Consider the following 21,271-nt stretch of genomic DNA (forward strand, 5'->3'; position numbering starts at 1 on the left):
AGAATTGCAAAGGTGCTGATCTCATTGCAAGGTCAGAATCCTAATTTACAGACTGACAAAATATGAAGGAACAAAAAAATAAAGCATGTACAAACTGTTAGGAGAATCACTGTGAGCTGAAAATGTATTGCTGAAAATTGTTTGCTAATTTGGAATAATTATATTTGCAGAGTTCATAGTAAACAAAGGTATTCTCAAAATTGCTTACATATTTGTTTTATATGACAAGGTGGTGGTGATCAGGCAGTAAAATCAGATATTGTTTCTTTGGTATCTGAAACTGAATACAGTAGTTTACAAAGTAATGATAGAATAAGTACTGTAAATAATAACTATGCTCTTAATCCTAGCCTCTACCCCTGTGGCATTCAAACTTTTTGTACTAGTGACCACTTTCACATAGCAAGCCTCTGAGTGTGACACCCCCTTATAAATTAAAAACACTTTTAATATATTTAGCACCATTATAAATGCTGGAGGTAAAGTGGGGTTTAGGGTGGAAGTTGACAGCTCGCAACCCCCATGTAATAACCTCATGAGCCCCTGAGGGGTCCCGACCTCCAGCTTGAGAACCCCTGCTCTACCCAAACCAAACTTAAAAATGTTACTGAAGGAGACTTCTGTTTAAATCCAAAGAAGAAAATGACAGTCTAGTATTACTTTGTACAGTTAGATTTCAACCAGCCAACTTAGGCAGGGACCATCTTTTTGTTCTGTGTTTATACAGTGCATAGCACAATAGAATCCAGGTTTATGACTGAGGCTCCTTGGGGCTACAATATTAAAATAAAATCTGCATCTACACTAAAGAATTTTAGAGAAAATGCTTATATATTACTGCAAGTTCATCTGTGTCTGATAGGATATGTTAATCACGTTCTTCTGTTACTCTTTTAGGGTTGACAACATGCTCTGTTCTGCCCAAGACCACAAAAAGTAAAGGCAGTTCCTGCCTCAAAGAGCTTACAGTATATGCAGTATAATAAATTTGTGTTTATTTACAGGATAGTATGCACTGCTTGACTGTAGAAATGTTGGGACTCCCCACTGGTGTGTTGCCACATCACTAGTGATGCAGTAGCAAATGGCAAAAAAAATGCTTTCAAATATTGAAGTATTGTTGTTTCTAACAATAAATACTTCCCCTCCACACATACACCTTAAATTAGCTGAAGTTAGCAGTTGGATTTGTTTTTTATTTCTAAATGGTTTTTCAGTATTTGGCATTTTTAAAGAGTGGAATTTGTTGCCATTGCCTGTTACTTGAAACCATTCTTAATGGATTAGGTAACAAAATTACTTGAAGTACAGCAGTGATTTAATGACTGTCCAGAATTGCATTGTTTCCAAAGGCTCATGCTAGCCTCCTGAGTACATTCCCAGGAGGTCAGCATTTGAGCTGCTAGCTGAAGCTGCTGCCTTTGCTACCCTGGCTATAGCGGTATTTTTAACATGTTAGCTCAAGGAGCGCTATCATGGGTATGTCTGCATGATCTGGGAATTGCACCTCCCAGCACATATGTAGACGTTCACTGTGGTTGATTGTGATCTTTCTTGTAATAAACAAAACGCAAAAGCAAAATACAGAGTACGTGAGAGAAATTCTCATGAGATGAAGAGTAAAATGTCTCGATTTTGATTTTTTTTGTAAAATATGTAATATTTTATAGTATTCCTCTGTCTTTCCAACAAAATAACATTACAGTACAAAATTTGACACAAATAAGTTTAACAAGAGGTAGCCTTCAAGGGTAGGGATAGTACAATGTTTTAAAAATTGCTGTTGGTTGAAAACTAGACACTGTTCTGTCATTGAAGTTGACAGATGTGGGAAGTAAACCTTGATGATGGATAATTTCATCATTGACGTTTGCATTGTCTTGGGCTACTTTTCAAACCCTAAAAGAAACAGTATATGATAAAATTACTTTTCCTCTCACACATTCCCTTCAACTGCCCTCTGGCCTGAGGGAGGAGTTGCGCAAGTCTGTTACAGATGAGTGTCTGAAGAACAGAAGGATAATTGTCCAAAGGTCTAAGGCAATTTATGGAGGAGCTCTGAACAAACCTTCATGTCTAATGCCCAAAAAACTTGGCTTAACCATTATGCTGCAGTGCCTCATGCAGTTCTGAGATCAAACTAATAATGCTTATGCACACTTGTAAAGTGCCCTGAGCCCTTCAGATGTACTATGTATATGCAGAGTTGCTAAAACTTTTAGCCCTTTAAATCTGGCCGCAGCCCAGCCGCTGGAGCCGCGGGTGGGATTCAAAGGGCTCAGGGCTACCCGCAGCTGCGGGGAGCTCTGAGCCCTTTAAATTCCGGCCCCAGCCCTTTAAATCCCCACCGCGGAAGCCGGTGCGGTCCGGCACGGCGCACTGGGCTCTTGCCAGTACGCCGTACCGGCTTACTTTCACCTCTGGCTGTAGCCCACGAAAGCTTATGCTCAAATAAATTTGTTAGTCTCTACGGTGCCACAAGTACTCCTGTTCTTTTTGCAGATACAGACTAACACTGCTGCTACTCTGAAACCAGTGATATATATATATTTTTGTCCTTAACTATTTATATCCTTGCTTTTAAGTGTTTGGGTTTTGTGTAAATCATAAGAAACTACGTTGTTGTCACTTAGCAAGCTTTAAGGTGTGTGCATGGCTATTTTTTTGGGAGAGCAGAGGGAGTGTTGAATATATATATGTACCCTGCAGATACAAGGAGACGTGTTGAAGAGCGAAGTCTTTAAAGGGAGGATGTCAACAAAATTCGTCTCAGTACTCTAGTCAAACTAATTGAAAAAGCTGCATTGATGTTGGCACTTGTGAATAGTGTTGTAAGTTGTTGCTATTGTAAAAGAAAATGCTGGGTTAGAATGGAGTAATCAGTTCATTTACAGTATTTTTTGGTGCTGAGCAGATGATTCCTGCCATTTGTATAATTTAGTTTCAATCCCAGGAGGGAAAGGGGAGAAATCAGGTGTACTGGCGGAATTTCTACAACTGTTCTCTGAACCTGTCCAACCTGGCACAGCTTCACCATAGTATTTTGTTGTTCACTAAAATTAACACACTGGTCACACTATCAATATCTTTCTGAAGAAGCTTCTACCTCTAGTTGACAAAGTTCAGTTTTTAGCACTGTGTGTTTTGTGTCAAGTACCATACGTTGTAGAAGGGCACACTATTTTAATAACTTAAACTAAAGTTTGGAGACATGTTGATATGAAATATTGCGTTACTTACAGCCATGGCAAAGGATTGATTCAGTTGCTAAGTATTGCTATATAAGTAGATTCATGGTAAGTGAGGATTTGTGCATTGTTAAAATGATTTTAATAAAGCAGTAAATAGCATACAAAAATACTTTTATTCAAACTCATTGGAAGTTGTTATTTTTTGTTTAAACATTTGAAGATTAATATATAAAGAACTCCTGTTGGAAAATAATTTTCAATCTTTTATATAGTTTATAAAACTCAATACTAATTTATTATAAAATATTATTTTAACCTTTTTGTCTTTATTCTTTATCTTACTTCCTAATTTAAATAGCTCAAACTTTGTACTCAATTTTTAAATTTTTTTTGCCTTGCTTATGTTTGTAAAACTTAGATGTATGTATGTTTGTCTTAAATAGTACCTCTCGATTATAGTGTGTGCTCAAATATAGGATATTTTGGAAATGCCTTTTTAAAATGTCATTTAAGCTTTTTTTAATGTATTAAAATGAATATTATCCTTTAATTTTGAGGTGCTTTTAAAAGCACTGAATGACTAAAAGTCAGCTTATCAGAATAGTCCAATTTTGGACACTTAAGGCTTGTCTGCATTACCGCTTAAGTCAATGTAGCTTATATCGCTCAGAGGTGTGGAAAAGCCATCCACCTCTGAGTGACGTAAATTGCATACACTTAAAGTGGTGTCCACTCTGCGCTATGTCAGTGGGAGACACTCTCCTGCCAATATAGCATCTGCCTCTCACTGAGGTAGAGTAATTTTGCCGATGGGAGTGCATTCTCCCGTGGTCATAGCCCATCTTCACTAGATGCGCCACAGCAATGTAGTACCGTAATGTAGACTAGCCCTCAGACCTGGTCCACACTACAAACCTATGTCGATATAACTATGTTGCTCAGGGGTGTGGAAAATCCACACTCCTGAGTGATGAAAGTATACCAACCTAACTCCCGGTGTAGACAGAGCTCTCCTGTCATAGGTAGTGTTTTCACTAGGTGCTACAGCAGCACAGCTGCACCAGTGTATGTGTAGACAAGCCCTCACTTTTGAACAAGCACAACTTACTCCTCCTCATCTGTTTTATGACATCCCATGATTTTTCTGACCTCCAAATACAGTGGTTGGATTAATTTCTCTAGTTGAGTATCTTTGTCTGCTCCTTTGTAGTGTAAAAATTTGCATCCACATTGGGAAATGTGCAGGATTCATCATTTTGTTTGGTGGTTGACTTTGCTAAGAAGAATTCTTCCACTTTCAATTTTTGCCTTCAGTGAAAGGATTATTTTGGAATGCTTGAAATTAAAATAACAGAAGGCTTTTTCACATATGTTTTTCTGAGTTCTTTTGACTTTTTTGTTAAGGAAACGCTATCCACTTGAACTTTTGCCAGTTTCCAAAAAAAGTTAAATCTTGTTTTGGGTACAAAACTTTCCCTTCAATTTTTTACAATCACACTTTCCAGCTTTATTTTTTTTTTAAAGTATTCTCCCTTATTGCTGTGTGTAACACCCCCACACACAATTAAGAGAAACTGATGTACAGGGGAAGTAGGTTATACCCAAGTGTTTTCAAATGCACAAAGTAAACAAACTGAATAATGACAATTGGAGAACAGAGGACTTATTTTTTGTCATTTTTGCTACTCATCTTGTAGCAGTAAAAATATAGTGATACAGTAGGAAAAAAATTCCCAATGAAAGCGTGTGTGTGCGCGCGTGCAGACACACAAGATCATGGTATCTCTTTAAACCAGAGTTTTATCCGTTTGAGTTTTAGCCGAGGCTACCCCATGACCAGCTAAAATCGTGCTAAATGTGTTATCTATGCTAGGAAAAAGGTTATGTTTAGCTCAGGCTTAGTTAATACGTGTTAGCTAAACCTGACCTAAACTCAACCACTTTTCATAGACAAGATAGACCCTCAGTAGCTCTTAACTACCTGTTATCCTGGCATGTACTTGGTTTAATTCTTCATGGAGGCATCTGAGCTCTTTTATTGACAACAGCAACCCCATGGAGGTGGGTTGGCTTCTCTTCCTTCTGACATCAGCAGGTGTTTCTAGAGGCATTGTGTGATTCTTCAGAGCTTTGCAGTCCATAGCTTGAACTATAGTTTTAAACAATTAGGACATGATCATTTAATTGTACCGGAGCTTTGTTTCTCTAAAGGAAAAAGAAAGGTCTACTGGCATATGAAGTGACTAGGAATAGATTGGACATCATAGACCTTGGCTAACCATGGGCAATGTCCTGAGTCTGGGATAGAATTAGAATGACTAATGATTCAGGCCTGGATTCACAAGGGATTTAGCTAAGAGTCCTGTGGCACCTTATAGACTAACAGACGTATTGGAGCATGAGCTTTCGTGGGTGAATACCAACTTTGTCGGATGCATGTAGTGGAAATTTCCAGGGGCAGGTATATATGCAAGCAAGAAGCAGGCTAGAGATAACGAGGTTAGTTCAATCAGGAAGGATGAGGCCCTCTTCTAGCAGTTGAGGTGTGAAAACCAAGGGAGGAGAAACTGCTTTTGTAGTTGGCAAGCCATTCACAGTCTTTGTTTAATCCTGAGCTGATGGTGTCAAATTGCAGATGAACTGAAGCTCAGCAGTTTCTCTTTGAAGTCTGGTCCTGAAGTTTTTTTGCTGCAGAATGGCTACCTTTAAATCTGCTATTGTGTGTCCAGGGAGATTGAAGTGTTCTCCTACAGGTTTTTGCATATTGCCATTCCTAATATCTGATTTGTGTCCATTTTGTGTCATCAATGTAGCGTAGGTAGAGAAGGAGCGTGAGGAGCTGAGGAAGCGTTGTTCCACATCAGCCATAAAAATGTTGGCATTTTTTGGGGCCATGCGGGTGCCCATAGCAGTGCCACTGATCTGGAGGTATATATTGTCATCAAATTTGAAATAGTTGTGTGTGAGGATAGAGGCACAGAGCTCAGCAACTAGTTGTACTGTGGCATCATCAGGGATACTGTTCCTGACAGCTTGTATTCCATCTGTGTGTAGGATGTTTGTGTAGAGAGCCTCTACATCCATGGTGGCTAGGATGGTGTTTCCAAAAGGAGGCCGCCAGACAACTCTCCAATACCAAATTCTACAAGCCACTTCCCTCAGATTCCACTGAGGAATATACTAAGCAAACAAACCATCTACTCAGGACACTCTCTACTCTAACACAGGAATAAATCAGCATACCCTTAGAGCCCCGACCAGGGTTATTCTGTCTACAAAGATAGATAAACAAGATCCACAAACCCGGAAATCCTGGACACCCCATCATTTCAGGCATTGGCACTCCCACTGAAGGACTGTCTGGATATGTGGACTCTCTACTCAGACCCTATGCCACCAGCACTCCCAGCTAACTCCGTAACACCACTGATTTCCTGAGAAAACTACAATGCATTGGTGACCTTCCAGAAAACACCATCCTAGCCACCATGGATATCTCTAGCCGGCTGCTTGCTTGCATATATATACCTGCCCCTGGAAATTTCCACTACATGCATCCGACGAAGTGGGTATTCGCCCACGAAAGCTCATGCTCCAATACGTCTGTTAGTCTATAAGGTGCCACAGGACTCTTTGCTGCTTTTACAGATCCAGACCAACACGGCTACCCCTCTGATACTTGACAAGGGATTTAGGCAGCTAAGTCCCAGTTTCAGGCTCCACTACGATTCACAAAACTCCCACCGAACCCTGTAGGTGCCTAAACTCATTTGTCACTTCAGTTTTCATAGTGAAAGTTCTCAAAGCGCCTAAGTTTATGCATCTGAGCACATGCACTGCTGCCTCACTTTAGGCTGGAGATACTTGTTCAGACTCCTAAACTCCAGAACTGTTTGCTAACCAGGGAAGATCAGTGTTTGGCTGCTTACTGGATTGGGTTACATTTGAAATCTAGCTGGTGGAGGTGGTGTTGCCCACCTTATAACTTTTAGCCCAGTGGGTAAAACACTTGCCTGGGATGTTGAAGACCCAGGTTCAATTTCCCCCATCTGCTGGAGAGGGAGAGAGGCTTTGAACACAAGTCTCCCAACCACCTCAGGGAGGTGCTCTAACCACTGAGCTATGGGATATTCTGATGTGAGGCTCCTTAAGGATATGTCTACATGGCAATAAAACTCCTGTGACTAGCTCAGGTCAGCTGACTCAGGCTGCAGTGTAGCCATTCAGGCTCTAGTTGGAGCCTGAGCTCTGAGACCCATGAGGGAGGAAGGTCTCAGAACCTGGGCTTCACCTTGAGCCCTACTGTTTACATTTCAATTTTATAGTCTGCAGCCCGAGTTCCGTAAGCCCAGTCAGCTGACCTGTGCCAGCCACGGCTGTTTCTATTGTCGTGTAGACAGACTCTTAATTTCTCCTGCTGCAGGTGTTTCACTCTCTGCAAATAGACTCATTAGAGCAGGGGCAATGGCTCCTGGGTCTCCCAGGTGGATGCCCTAACCACTGGACTGTAGCATTGTTCTCTCTCCCTCTTCCCCCCCAAGTATTTATAGACTGTGGAACATTTATTGGGCTAGAGCAGTGGTCCTCAACGCGGTGCCCGCAGGCACCATGGTGCCCGCCGGGGCATTTATGTGCGCCCACCTAGTGCTCAGCCGGGGAAAGAAGCCGCAGCCGTGCGGTTGCCGGGGACAGAACTCCAGGGCTGCGGGCGCCGGTGTTCTTTGTCCCTGGCAGGCGCAGGGCTGCAGCTTCTCTCCCGCTTCTGAAGCCGGAGAGAAACCGTGGCCCTGTGCCTGCCAGGCACTGAGAACTCTAGGGCTGCAGGCGCCGGTGTTCTCTGTCCCCGGCAGGCGCGGGGCCCGCCTAGTGCCCAGCAGGGGAGAGATGCCTGGGCCCCAGGACAGAGTGCTCCAGGGTTGCAGGCAGTGCAGCTTCTCTCAGGCTTCTCGCTGCACTGCCCAGAACTGCTGCCAAAACAAACAAACAAACAAAAACAAAAACCACTCCGCCTCTGCAAAATGGACCGAATGCTGTCCCGTAGCATGTGCTGACACAGGCACCTGCTTGCTCCACTGGTGCCTGGAGCTGGCCCTGTATGTGAGTATTCTTCCTGCACTGATGCTGCTGTTTTCTTGTGCTTTGCAATTTATTATTTTTTTAACATTTTGCTCCAAAACGAGTGGTTCAAATAAGAGACAACGTACGTATTATTTCAACCCAGAGTAGGAAGAATATTAAATATGATGTTTTTCGTATTATTTAATGTACAAATACAAAATAAGCCTTGAAAAATTGTTGGCGCCCGCCACACTCTTCTGAAAACATGAATGTGCTACTGGCCACAAAAAGGTTGGGGACCACTGCCTTAGAGGCTTAAACTAAGCATGAGACAGTTCAGCTGAAGAAATTTTGTTATAAGGGACTTGGATATGCTCTTGCAACTTGTTAATCCTAGGGCTGGTCTACACTTACGGGGGGAAATCGATCTAAGATACGCAACTTCAGCTACGTGAATAACGTAGCTGAAGTCAAAGTATCTTGGATCAAATTACCTACTGTCCTCACGGCGCGGGATCGATGTCTGCGGCTCCCCATGTCGACTCCGCTACCGCCGTTCGGGTTGGTGGAGTTCCGGAGTCGACAGGAGCGCGTTCGGGGATCGATATATCGCGTCTAGATGAGATGCGATATATCGATCCCTGAGAAATCGATTGCTACCCGCCGATATGGCGGGTAGTGAAGACGTACCCCTAGTTTGCTCTGATCAAAGTTGAAATATTAAGTTACATCTGTTTACTACCTCCTTCCTTGTTTGCTTATATCTCCTTTCTTTTTCTGTCTCAACTGCAGTTTTTCTTTTTTCCTATGTTATTAGATCATGTGGTATATATTCCTTTTGTCTTTCTATGCTCTTACTTATCCTTTTCTCTGCCTTGTGTGCTCACTTCTCTCATATTGTTTTTGCTTTTTCCCCTGGTATCTATTTATACCATACTTCTTTTTTCCACTTTATCCCAAAAATCTTTTCCATCCACAGTCACCCATGCATCCACACATGAAGCTCTCAAACTTTACCAGACAATAAATGGTCAGAGTATAAAACCTGTTAGCCACAGATTGATGTGAATGATTGACATTGTGTCCGTTGCCCGGAGAATCCATCTCCAGCCCCCTAGCTGCTCAGAAAGTGTTTGTACTGGGATTTCTAACAGTATGCTATCCCTGAACAGTGCTCATGGCTCCATGTTTCATATCTGTGTCTGGCTAATAAGTGTCTGATAAACTGGAAGCTCTCACCCCTACTTGTGTGGAAGGAAGGAGCTTCCTCCTCCCTTCTTCCCCCCTTTGCCCACCGAAGTTCAGAGCCACCTGGCTGGTACAAATTTGGGTGAGGTTCTCGATTTCTCTACTCTTCCCCCACATTTTTGAGTACTCCTCTGTAGGTCTAGATCTTGCACTGGTGAAGTCAGTGTGAGAATTTTGTCACTAATTCAGAGGGAGCAGGGTACTGCTGAGTAGCAGCAATCCTTGCCTCTTCTGCTGCATTGTAGTCTTCCCAGTCTGCAGCAGAGTTCAACTGAGCTCTTTCTTGACAGTTTCACTGCTGCCCTTCTGACTGTTAGAAATGAAAACAGACAAGAATCTGGTCGGTTTTAACTGTTGAAATTAGGAAAAGCTTTGAGCAGCAACAGACAGACTGGAGTTCTTCTGAAGTAGGAAGGCAATACTGCATTGGTTGATTAATGTTTGGTGCTTTTTCTTTGCAGCCAAATTGTTGGTTTCTTAACGGGTTTATGTTTCAAAGATGATTCTCAGAGAGAATATCTTTCTCACTAGATGTGGAAAAATACTGAGTATCTCTTCTATTTAGGTTGGAAAGGTTCTGAACCCCATCTGTGAAGAGAGAGACACAAAATTTTGGGGTCAAAATTTAACATAAATATTGACTCACCATCAGTTTGAAATTAATTCAGTTAAAAAATAAGTCAAAAGTAGCTTCTGGTGATAAACATGAACCGGCCAGTTTTGAATGTTGCAGCCATATTTTCCGTTTTTTAAAAACGTTTTTCTTTCCCAGGCTATTAAGAGCCCACATAAAGCTGGAAAATGGTGACAGTGAAATAATGAAACTGACTATATAAAGAGCTGTCAAATGCACAAAGTAAGCCAGGTGGGGGAATGAGAAGCTATTTTTTTGTTAATCTGTGTTACTGTGTCTTTGTTACTTTAATAATGGTAGGTAAAACATTCTCAGAGTAGGATTTGTAATTTGATAGTTTCCTTTTAAATTAACTGGGCAGAAAGTAATCTGTATTTTCACATGCTTTAATCTTCCATTCCACCAGAAAATAAAAACAGCCAAACTCAACCCTCCTATAACTCCATTTAACTCAGCGACACCTGGGATGAATTTGGTTTATTATTCCCAAATCAGATTGACAGGCCTCTTCGTTTGGGTAGCCTCCTATTAACTTCCCTGGGGCTCCAGGCAGTTTGAGGGGTCTGTCTGCATGGAGTGCTTGCAGGGTCAAGGTCATAATCCATCATGATGGTGCACAGTATTGTGTTTTGACATCCAGTGCTTTTAAAATTGAGGTAATTTAAAAAGCCATATTAAATTCATCTCTCAAAGTATAAGAAAATGGGAAATGAAAGAGGGCTGTACTGGTAGGGAAACAAATGTTCTAGCTTCTATGACTTTATTACCAAACCAAAAAAAAACAAACCCTAAAAAGTAAATTTAAGTGACAATGCATTTTTATGTGATTTAATGGTTTAATAGTTTAAAACAGGGGTGGTCAACCTGAGCCTGAGAAGGAGCCAGAATTTACCAATGTACATTGCCAAAGAGCCACAGTAATACGTCCACAGCCCTGCATCAGCTCACCCTCCCACCTCCAGGCTCCCAGAGCCTCCCACCCCCAGGCTCCCAGAGCCTCCCGCCCACTGGCAGCCCAGTAGATCAGTGTCTCCCCCTCCCTCCCTGCACCTCCCTATCAGCTGTTTTGTGGCGTGCAGGAGGGTGGGGGTGGGGGGCGGGGGAGGAGCGAGGGCACTGCAGGCTCAGGGGAGGGGGCAGAAAAGGGTGGAGTCGGGGTAGGGCCTGTGGCAGAGCCAGGGGTTGAGCAGTGAGCACCGCCCTGCATACTGGAAATTTGGCGCCTGTAGCTCCAGCCCCAGAGTCGGTGCCTGTAGAAGGAGATGCATATTAACTTCTGAAGAGTCGCATGTAGCTCCGGAGCCACAGGTTGGCCACCCCTGGTTTAAAACAAGCCATTACAATGCCTTTTATTTAAGTAAACTTTTTTTTTTTGAGAGAGAGAGAGATTGAATTGTTATGTATGAAGATGATGTAGTTACAGTTGATTGGATCTTATCAGTCTGTACAGAATCCTCTCCTTTCTCTAAAATCTTAGAGGGGGTCAGTGAGAAGTCTCTGTTGTACATATTTTTGTATATTTTATATTAGAGAGATCTGTTTTTGAAGCATCACTAGTGTTCAGCAAAGATTTACTCATATTTGGATATATAATTTGTTAATCCAATTAACTTTTTTTTTAACACAAAGAAAGTGGCTTTAAAAATTGCCTGCAAATGAAATAAAACTTTAAAGTAGGAGGGTCCTCAAGTACTTCTCTAGTCCCCTTCTCTTATACATTTCTCCCCATATTGCGTTCCAACTATTTTGACATCAGAAGCAGGACTTAGCACAGATCCGGTTCTGAAAATGGTTACAAGAGTAGAGGCATCTTAATGTTAGTGGCACTAGGTGCCGTACTGTACTGTAAGTGAAATATCTGTAACTGTAACTACAAAACAGGGGTAGGACTGTATACTTGAATAAGTGTGCTTTCTTATTACACTTTTTTGGCTTGACATTTTTTGTGAAAATCTTCACCAGTATGTCCTTTCAGCATGCCTTTTGACAGAAGTATTAACATTTCAGTTAGGGCTGTTGATTAATCGCAGTTAACTATTGCAGTTACCTAAAAAAATTAATTGTGATTAATTGCAATTTTAATCGCACAATAGAATACCAATTGAAATTTAGTATTTTTGGATGTTTTTCTGCATTTTCAAATATATTGATTTAAATTACAACACAGAATACAAAGTGTACAGCACTCACATTATATTATTTTATTACAAGTATTTGCACTGTAAAAATGATAAAATAAATCATATTTTTCAATTCACCTCATACAAGTACCATAATGCAGTCTCTTTATTGTGAAAGTGCAACTTACAAATGTAGATTTTTTTGTTTTGTTACAAAACTGCACTCAGAAACAAAACAATGTAAAACTTTAGCGCCTACAGGTCCACTCAGTCCTACTTCTTATTCAGCCAATCAAACAAGTTTGTTTACATTTATGGGCGATAATGCTGTCCGCCTCTTATTTACAATATCATCTGAAAGTGAGAACAGACGTTCACATGGCACTTTTGTAGCTGGCATTGCAAGGTATTTACGTGCCACATTCGTAAGCCCCTTCAGGCTTTGGCCACCCTTCCAGAGAACTTGCTTCCATGGTGATGACGCTCGGTAAAAAATAATGCATTAATTAAATTTGTGACTGAACAACTTTGGAGAGAATAGTATCTCTCCTGCTCTGTTTACCCGCCATGTATTTCATGTTATCGCAGTCTCTGATGATGGCCTAGCGCATGTTGTTCATTTTGAGAACACTTCAACTGCAGATTTGACAAAACACAAAGAAAGTACCAATGTGAGATTTCTAAAGATAGCTATAACACTCGACCCAAGGTTTAAGAATCTGAAGTGCCTTCCAGAATCTGAGAGGGAAGAGGTATGGAGCATGCTTTCAGAAGTCTTAAAAGAGCAACACTCTGACGTGGAAACTGCAGAACCCAAACCACCAAAAAATAAATTCAACCTTCTGCTGGTGGCATCTGACTCAGAAGATGAATGTGAACATGTGTCAGTCTGCACTGCTTTGGATCATTTATCAAGCAGAGCCTGTCATCAGAGGACATGCATCCATGCTGGAAAGGTGGTTGAAGCATGAAGGGACATATGAATCTACAGCGCATCTGGCATGTAAACATCTTGGGACGCCGACTACAACAGCGCCATGTGAATGTCTGTTCTCACTTTCAGGTGACATTGTAAACAAGAAGCGGGCAGCATTGTCTCCTCCAAATGTAAACAAACTTGTTTATCTGAGTGACTGGATTGAATGGATTTGTAGGCTCTACAGTTTTTCATTGTTTTATTTTTGAATGCAGGGTTGGTTTTTTTTTGTACATAATTCTACATTTGTAAGTTCAGCTTTCATGATAAAGAGATTGCACTACAGTACTTGTAAGGTGAATTGAAAAAATATTTTTTTTTGTAATCTAAAATATAAAGTGAGCACTGTACACTTTGTGTTCTCTGTTTTAATTGAAATCAATATATTTTAAAATGTAGAAAACATCTAAAAATATTTAAATAAATGCCATTCTATTGTTGTTTAACTGTGATTAATCACAATTAATATTTTTATCGCACAATTAATTGCAATTAATATTTTAATTGCTTGACAGCCCTAATTTCAGGCATCTGAGAATCTAGCTGCCAATTCTATATATGTGTAATAGGTAAAAACACTTTCAAGTCATGATGATCAATGACATGCACTTCCTTCCCCTATTAGGATTGAGGAAGGTTCTGGAGTAGTCACGCTCAGGATATTTTATAACAACATTCTCCCACTATCTAAAACAGGGCTTGAAAAATTTATTAGACATCTAATAAGGACTCACCAGCAGAAGGTGGATATAAATAATGATGTACTTACATACCTTTTGAAGCATTTTCAGATCCCTTGGAATTAAAGGCACTATATAAAAGCATAATATTTTATTTCCATGACTGAATTTGAATCTTGGGATGATTATGCCATCTTTGTCGTAATTTCAGATTAATTTTAATGTCATCAGTCCTTGACTACTGAATGCTTGTTTCTGACTCTGCAGTAAGCTTATGTATGCTGGAGTCCTTGACACCAACCGAGAGTTATTTTATGGTCATTATATTTGTGGATCTTATTCATGTGCAGGTTTTAGTTGTGATAATCCAGTATATTCAGGTTAAAAATAGACACTTCTGCAGTTTTCAGTTTTTTCTTTGAAATAGCTGTAGTACATACCAATATAACTCAGCTGCTGGCTAAATATTTACAGAAAAAGGAAATAATGTCTTAGTTAACTAGCTGAGTTATGCTGCAACATATTACGCGTTAGGAAAGAGACATTTGTGGTTCTTGTTTCCTTTTGGACAACAGATGTTTCAAAAAGCACCTACTTTGTTCAAAAGTATTTGTGTTTATATTGCAATATAAACACTACACACCATTTTAAATTAAAGGATACAAAAAAAGACTCTTTTTTACAAAGGTGGTTTAGGAATCTTCAGCAAAACACAACTTTAGCTGTTGGATTCAAGTACTGCACCTTGAGTAGGTCTGAAGAAATATTTCCACTCCAGTTTTAGAATGATTGCAGTAATGGAGCCAAATTCATAAATGGGCACAAATCCCTTGAAGTCAGTAAGAGATTTATTTTGGCATTGGTGTGCAGACTGTTTTCACAAACTTGTTCGGAGATGAGGCTGTAACCAGTGTGGTCCTTGGATGTGTTCCTTCTTAGCTGTCACTTAGGAGACATCCAATTTTAAAAGAAGGCTTTCATGTTCTTTCCTCCTTTCTCTCTCCTGGGCATCAGCTCTCCAGTTTCTGGTTGAGATAGTGACAAGTGTCTCTGGATGTGATGAGCATTATGCCCAAATTTTCATGCAACTTGCCCTACATTTAGTAATATGGAGAGGTCCACTGGGAGGAAAGATGCAACTTTTTAAATCAGTCCCATGTTTTGGAGTCTCTGTATATAGTGCCTCAGACCATCACATCTCCTGCCTGTTTCAGCCTCTCTGCAGTCAGCCGTGGTTGGAGTTGGGTTGCTTAATACTTAAGCATATAGTGGACCAGGAGAGGAGGACCTTCAGGACAAGGTTGAAGAAGCAAGTGCAGTGATGAGGTATGGGTCTCTAGATTCTTTCACAGACATTCTCACACATACGTGAGAGATGAAACACTCTGCTTAGGGGCTAGCAATTAGATAAGTAAGGCCTGTGGTGAACAAGAAGAGCTCCTTGAACCCTTCTCAGAGGATCACCTATCTGTGAGCAGACTGACACCTGGACAGTGAATTCTCCCTGTTTTTTGAAAGGATTGAAACAAAAAATTCACCATATAATCTTTCCAGAAACGTCAAGACTTGTTCTACCAAGGCCCTGAGCTTCACAACAGCCCAGTTGTGCACTGACAAAGCCAAATATCCTTTCCCATAGCTACAGAGTTCCTTTAGGAGGGGATTCAAGAAGGCCTCAGAGTGAGCATTAATGGGTAGGGGTTCAAAGGCTCCTTAGGCAGATACCCTCTTAGCAGCTCATGATTTAGTGGTTAGGTTCATCAAGGTGGTCTCCTACCTCAGGCCATCAGTGAAATCTTCAGTCCCTATTAACTGCAAATCTTTCTCCATCCATCCATCAAGAACATCCATTGTGTGTAAGACCTTAATAGAGTGACTAGCTATGAAGAGATTCATTTTGGATGGATAGCCATGATCACTTACTCTGTTCTAACAGCTGACGAACACACACACAGTCTGCACTGCCCTATCTGTGTCCTGGAAAACAATTGATAGAGAATTTTTTTTCATATCTAGTTAATGCCTTACTATGCCAAGATCCTGCGAATCTGAGGATCACCTTTTTTTTTTTTTTTAATGGCATAACTTAGCTGTATTTAGGGTGGATTGATTAAATCACCAGTTTTAAGCATCATTATAAAATAAAATTAAATTAAAAATTTAATCATTTAAAACTGCAAGCAGGAAACTTTTTTTTGATCTAGTAGGTAGAGCATTAGACTGGGACTCGGGAGACCTGGATTCTATTCTTGATTTTTTTTCCCACTAACCTGTTTGGTGACTTAGGGCAAGTCACTTCATCTCTCTGTACCTCAGTTTCCCCATCTGTAAAGGTGGGGTCAGTGATGCTTGCCTCTTGTAAAGCGATTTGAGATCTACTGATGAAGAGTGATGTATGACCACGAAGTATTGTTGCTTTTTATTTTAAATTATTTTCCTAGAGAAAATATATATATATCTATCTATCTATCTATACACACACACACACACACTTTTAAGCTATTATATAGGTAAACATATATTTAGATTTTTAACTTTTACATTTTCTTATGTTACATTTACTAACATTTACTAGATGATGATGGTGAATTACTCATGAAATTGTGTCAAGCTGCATTTGGATGGAAATTGGAATTCAGTTAATGCATAAAAACAGCATTTTAAAATTTTACTAGTTAAATAAAACGTCTTTAAATGTGTTGGATATATAAGAAAAGGTGAGTTTGTCAAAACATATTTTGCATTTAAAACTGATTTATTAAAGCTGAAGTTAGTGTATTAAACTGTTTCTGGTCACCCTGACCTTCAAGATTTTGGCACTATAGTAGCTGTCATCCTCTCACACCTAGTTTTTATTCATAGACTGGAAAAAGAAAACAAGCTTTCAGCTTCCAGGCAGTTTCTCAGCTTTGAACTAGTCATTAAACTGAACTCATTTAATAAACTGAAATGAAGAAAATATTCTTTCTAGACCTGCAGAAGATGCTACCGACTGCTAAAAGCTTACTTAGCACTGCAACTCTGTTCCAGGGGTTCCTTAAGTCCAATGATTTGACTTTCTTTAAAACTTCAGCAAACATGTACCACTTAAAAAAACAATATTAATGTTGTTTAAATGATTATTTACAGATTATAGAGAGTTTAGGTCCATAATCCTGACAGGTTTTATACAATAAGCAAAATTGGCTTAGTCATTATTTGAAGGAAAGGCTACCATGGAAAACTAAAGTGCTGTGGAAAGTGATATCTAAGTCAGGAAGACTCTTCCCTCATATTTAATTCTTAACCTATGTAGATGCATGACTACCACAGCCAGCATCCAAGGGAAATAGTGAAGTTCTTCAGCCTTAACGTCTGCTTTACAGCAGTTAAGAGGCTTGAATAGGAAAAAGAGATGATGCATCTCTAAGCATCCGAGAAAGGGCAAGAAATAGGCTGAACTAGAGTACTGTGCTGGAATTCTCTAGTGTCCTCTTTTGTACTAACCTCTCGCTACTTGATTTATCCTCTCACTAGTATGTATCCAGTAGGCATTTCAAGCTCTGATTACTATGATTTTTGGTATGCAAAATTCATGTTGTCTAGTGTATCTATAGGTGAACAGTGCTGATACAGTTACTGGAACTGTTATCACTTCACATGGCATCACCTTTCAAATTCAAAGTAAAAAAGGGCAACCTCCAGGCATTTAAGTTTGCACTTTGTCTCACTTTATTTTAGGCCTTGATGTGCATCTTACAATTCTCTTTCTATATTTGGCACTTTTCTCAGCACTGTTCCTCCATATGAGAGAACCCGATTTATTCTGAGACTGCAAAGAGAGTTTCTGCAAAGCTGCCTCTTCCTTTGCAGACATAATGTGGCTCCCTTCCCAGACACCTAGAGCATCAGCTGTAATATGCCTTGGCAGTAGATGCCCTCCTGCTGTTATTAAGACAGGGCTCTTGCATAGATGGCAGCATAGCACTGGAATATAGATATTTTAACCAGTTTTCCTGCTTAGCTTTCAGGCTAATGGAATGTTGAAAGGACTGAACTATGTATGAAGTAGTGTGACGGTGAAATGGGAAAACATGCTCCATGTGTTGATGATTTGCATACCAGATGCGTTTGCTAACGAATACTGCCAGTGTAAGCATAAGATCAAGTTTATTTCTTAGATTCTCTACAGGTTTACATCCTTTGTCTTCAGAATGGCATTGAGGAAACAAAGGTGTTGTATTCTTGTTATATTGTCATTCTGACCAATCTGGAAAGTTTAACAAACATTAGACATACAGTATAGTGACTAAGCTCTTAATCTTTCCCTATCTCTCCCCTCCCCTTGCCCCCAAAGCATTATGGACTGTGTTTGCCCTATGGAACAAGGAGGTTCTATAGAAACATAAATTTAGATCATCTCATATGGTTTGGTTTATGAGTTACTCTTGAGTATAGGTTTTAAATATTGTCTTTTAGTGCCTTTTATATGTTTTTTAGGGCCTCCTCCAGGCTGCTCTTGGGGATTAGCTCCTTCCAGGTGCTACTCTCTCTCCTCTGGATGTCTCTCCACCCATCTTCTCTCATCCTGCAGCCTCTCTCGCTCCAGGAGCTACAGCTTCCTCTTTGTCACTTGGCATTCTGGCCAGGTCATTGGGGTCCTCCCCTTCTTGGATAACAAAGCCTGCCAAGGAGAACTATCTCAGGCAGTCTGCTGTCCGCTGTCTGGTCTGCACCACTTCCCCAGTGGCTGGTAGGGGAACCTGGGACTGCCCTTTACTCTGGGTTCCAGCTCTGGGGCCCTCTCAGCAGCCACGGTCTGCCATACCCCACACTTTGCTGCCTTTACCCTTTCCTGCCTTTCTGGTTCTCCTCCTTCCTTGGGTTTGCTATCCCAAGCTCCCTCCTCCCAAGGAGTAACTGTAGGCAACCTATCTCTAGCCTCAAACACACCTCCCTTCCCCCAGGGAGTGACTGCAGCGTCCTTCTGCTCTCAGATCCTGGGCTTTATACACATCCCTCCTGTTTTTGCCCAGCTGAGCTTCATTTAATCAATCCCTGCTCCCAGACTCCTCCTCCAGATGCAGCCTGGGGAGTTAATTGGCCTACCCGGCCCCTTCAAGCCTCGTGTGGGTTGCACGACCCATCACACTTATTATGTATTTGTCCTGTAAATTTTGGTACAGTTACTCCCATATTAACCTTTATCGCCCAGAGTGGTCTAGTTTTTGACCAGAATGTCTTCAAAAAGGGAGACTGTGCTGATTAGGCTGCTAAAAGTACAGTTGGTGGTGCAGTGGGGCGAAGGCTGGCTCCCTGTCTGCCCTGGCTCCGCGCAGCTCCCAGAAGCGGCTGGTATGTCCGGCTCTTAGGCGCAGGAGCCAGGGGGCTCTGCGCACTGCTCCCACCCAAAGCGGCCAATGGGAGCTGTGGGGGCAGTGCCTCCTGGCACAGGCAGCACATATTGTCCCATGGCCCCTCTGCTTAGGAGCTGGAAATGCCGGCTGCTTCTGGGAGCTGCTTGAGGTAAGTACCGCTTAGCCGGAGCCCGCACCCTGAACCTCCTGTCACCCTATGCCACAATCCTGAGCCGCCTCCTGCACCCTAAACCCCTACCCCAGCCCTGAGCTCCCTCCTGCACCCCAAGCCCCTCATCCCTGGCCCCACCCCAGAGCCCACACCCTCAGCTGGAACCCATACCCCCTCCCGCACCTCAGACATGAACCCCCTGCTGAACTCTGAACCCTTCAGCCCCAGCCCGGAGCCCCCTCTTGCACCCTAAACCTTTCATAGCCGGCCCCACCCCAGAGCCTGGACCCTCAGCCAGAGCCCTCACCCACTCCTGTATCCCAGCCCCAGCCCAGTGAAAGTGAGTGAGAACGAGTGACAGAGGGAGTGGGGATGGGGAGTGTGAGTGGGGGGTGGGGCAAGGGTGTTCCGTTTTGTGCGATTAGAAAGTTGGCAATCCTAGCTCAGAGCTGGAGCAAGTTGATACTGATTTTTGTTTTCAACTTCATTGGTAACTTGCTAGATTGGAACACTGTCTGGCATTACCATAAAACTTTTGGAAATTGCCCTGGCAGTTTTGGAATAATCGATGAAGTTAAGGAGTTCTGTTTATTCATCCTCTCTGAATATTCATGAACAAGTGTGGTAAAAGTAGTATGACTTGTACCATATATGTGCAAAGTGCATTTTTTTCCAGAGGCTTGTAACTAAACAATTCACTCAAAAACATTTCTCTTTACGATGAAAATCCCTAAGTAAAAGTTCATTTTCATATCTCCAGTCGTTCCAGTGCTAGATTTTTTTTTTTAAAACCCTTTCAATAATTTTTGATGGGGAAAAATAAATTTTCCATCATGTTGAGATCAAAAATTTTTGCTCAGACTTTCCAAATCATTCACCTCTAGAAAGAGACCAAAACTGGAAAATTTCTGCCTGCAAGGTGAATTGACTCATGTTCTGTGATGTTTGATTTCTGAGTCTTGCTTCATGGGAATCCCAGGTAGTTGAGTAAAACAGGTGGCTGTGACCTCAGGTGGGACTCATTTTCTCCAAGGCAGAGCAGCAAACTTTGCTGCAGGTATTATGATCCTGTGGTGGGACACATGGATACATTTTCACGGAAGTGGGATCAGGAACTTATTTGTTTTGTGTTTTCACTCCAGTTCTCCTGATACTTATCTCCTAAAAGATATGCTCTGGTTCAAGTCAAGGTTATTGGGCTTGATGCAGAAATTTCTGGGTGAAATTCTATTGACTGTGTTGCTAAGGAGACCAAGTGATAATATTAATAGAAAAATTGCTAAGTAAAACTGCATTCATCTCAACAGTCTGAAATGTCACAAGTTAAAGAAGCACTTCACCATGAATAAACTGAGATGTTTAGTTTGTGTTAGAAGTTTAAAGATACAATATGAGTAATTGAGCCTGATGCTGGAGGTTACCATTTTGCTGAAGTATGGCATTTGCAATGTTGTCCCGTAAACTCAATATAAGAGATTAGTAGTCCATTTATAATCTGCTTTATTAGATAATGGTTTAACAATGAGGAAAAAAATATTAACATTCAGTATTCAGAAATTGAGTCATTTCTGAAGTTTCTTTTTATGGTTAAACTACTGTTAAAGCAGGTTGGACATGTGTTCTTTCTAACTTTGGTTCCCCTCTTTGTCACCTCATTGATTCATTTTGGGGGGGAAGGAGGGCTAGGAGTGACAATTTTTAGGCTGTACAGTTCTTCTCTTAATTTAACTGTCTGACTTCCAAAATGTTCAGTTAGCTGGGAAGAATAGAATGTCAGGACGTATTGAAGTGTGATGAGTGAGTAAACAATCCTCCATTACAAACTTTGCCCCAGGAAGGGAGCAGCTGCAAAATTA

General features: G+C 41.1%; 1 protein-coding gene across 3 annotated transcripts in view; it reads left to right on the plus strand.

The window, feature by feature from the left end:
* ZDHHC17 (zinc finger DHHC-type palmitoyltransferase 17) overlaps nucleotides 1-21,271 on the plus strand; it is a 135,458-nt gene that overhangs the window by 1,948 nt on the left and 112,239 nt on the right. The window contains exons 1-2 of one of the 3 annotated variants that reach the window (XM_044989009.1): nucleotides 15,125-15,233; nucleotides 17,911-18,038. The exons of 1 other annotated variant lie outside the window; for it this stretch is intronic. In XM_044989009.1, the coding sequence (XP_044844944.1) occupies nucleotides 18,012-18,038 (27 nt within the window). In that variant the 5' untranslated portion in view covers nucleotides 15,125-15,233; nucleotides 17,911-18,011. Of the gene's footprint in view, nucleotides 1-15,124; nucleotides 15,234-17,910; nucleotides 18,039-21,271 lie in introns of those variants that run through there. One more of the 3 variants, XM_044989018.1, reaches the window with a different exon arrangement.

The sequence above is a fragment of the Mauremys mutica genome, chromosome 1 (assembly GCF_020497125.1).
Source record: "Mauremys mutica isolate MM-2020 ecotype Southern chromosome 1, ASM2049712v1, whole genome shotgun sequence".
Taxonomy (NCBI): domain Eukaryota; kingdom Metazoa; phylum Chordata; order Testudines; family Geoemydidae; genus Mauremys; species Mauremys mutica.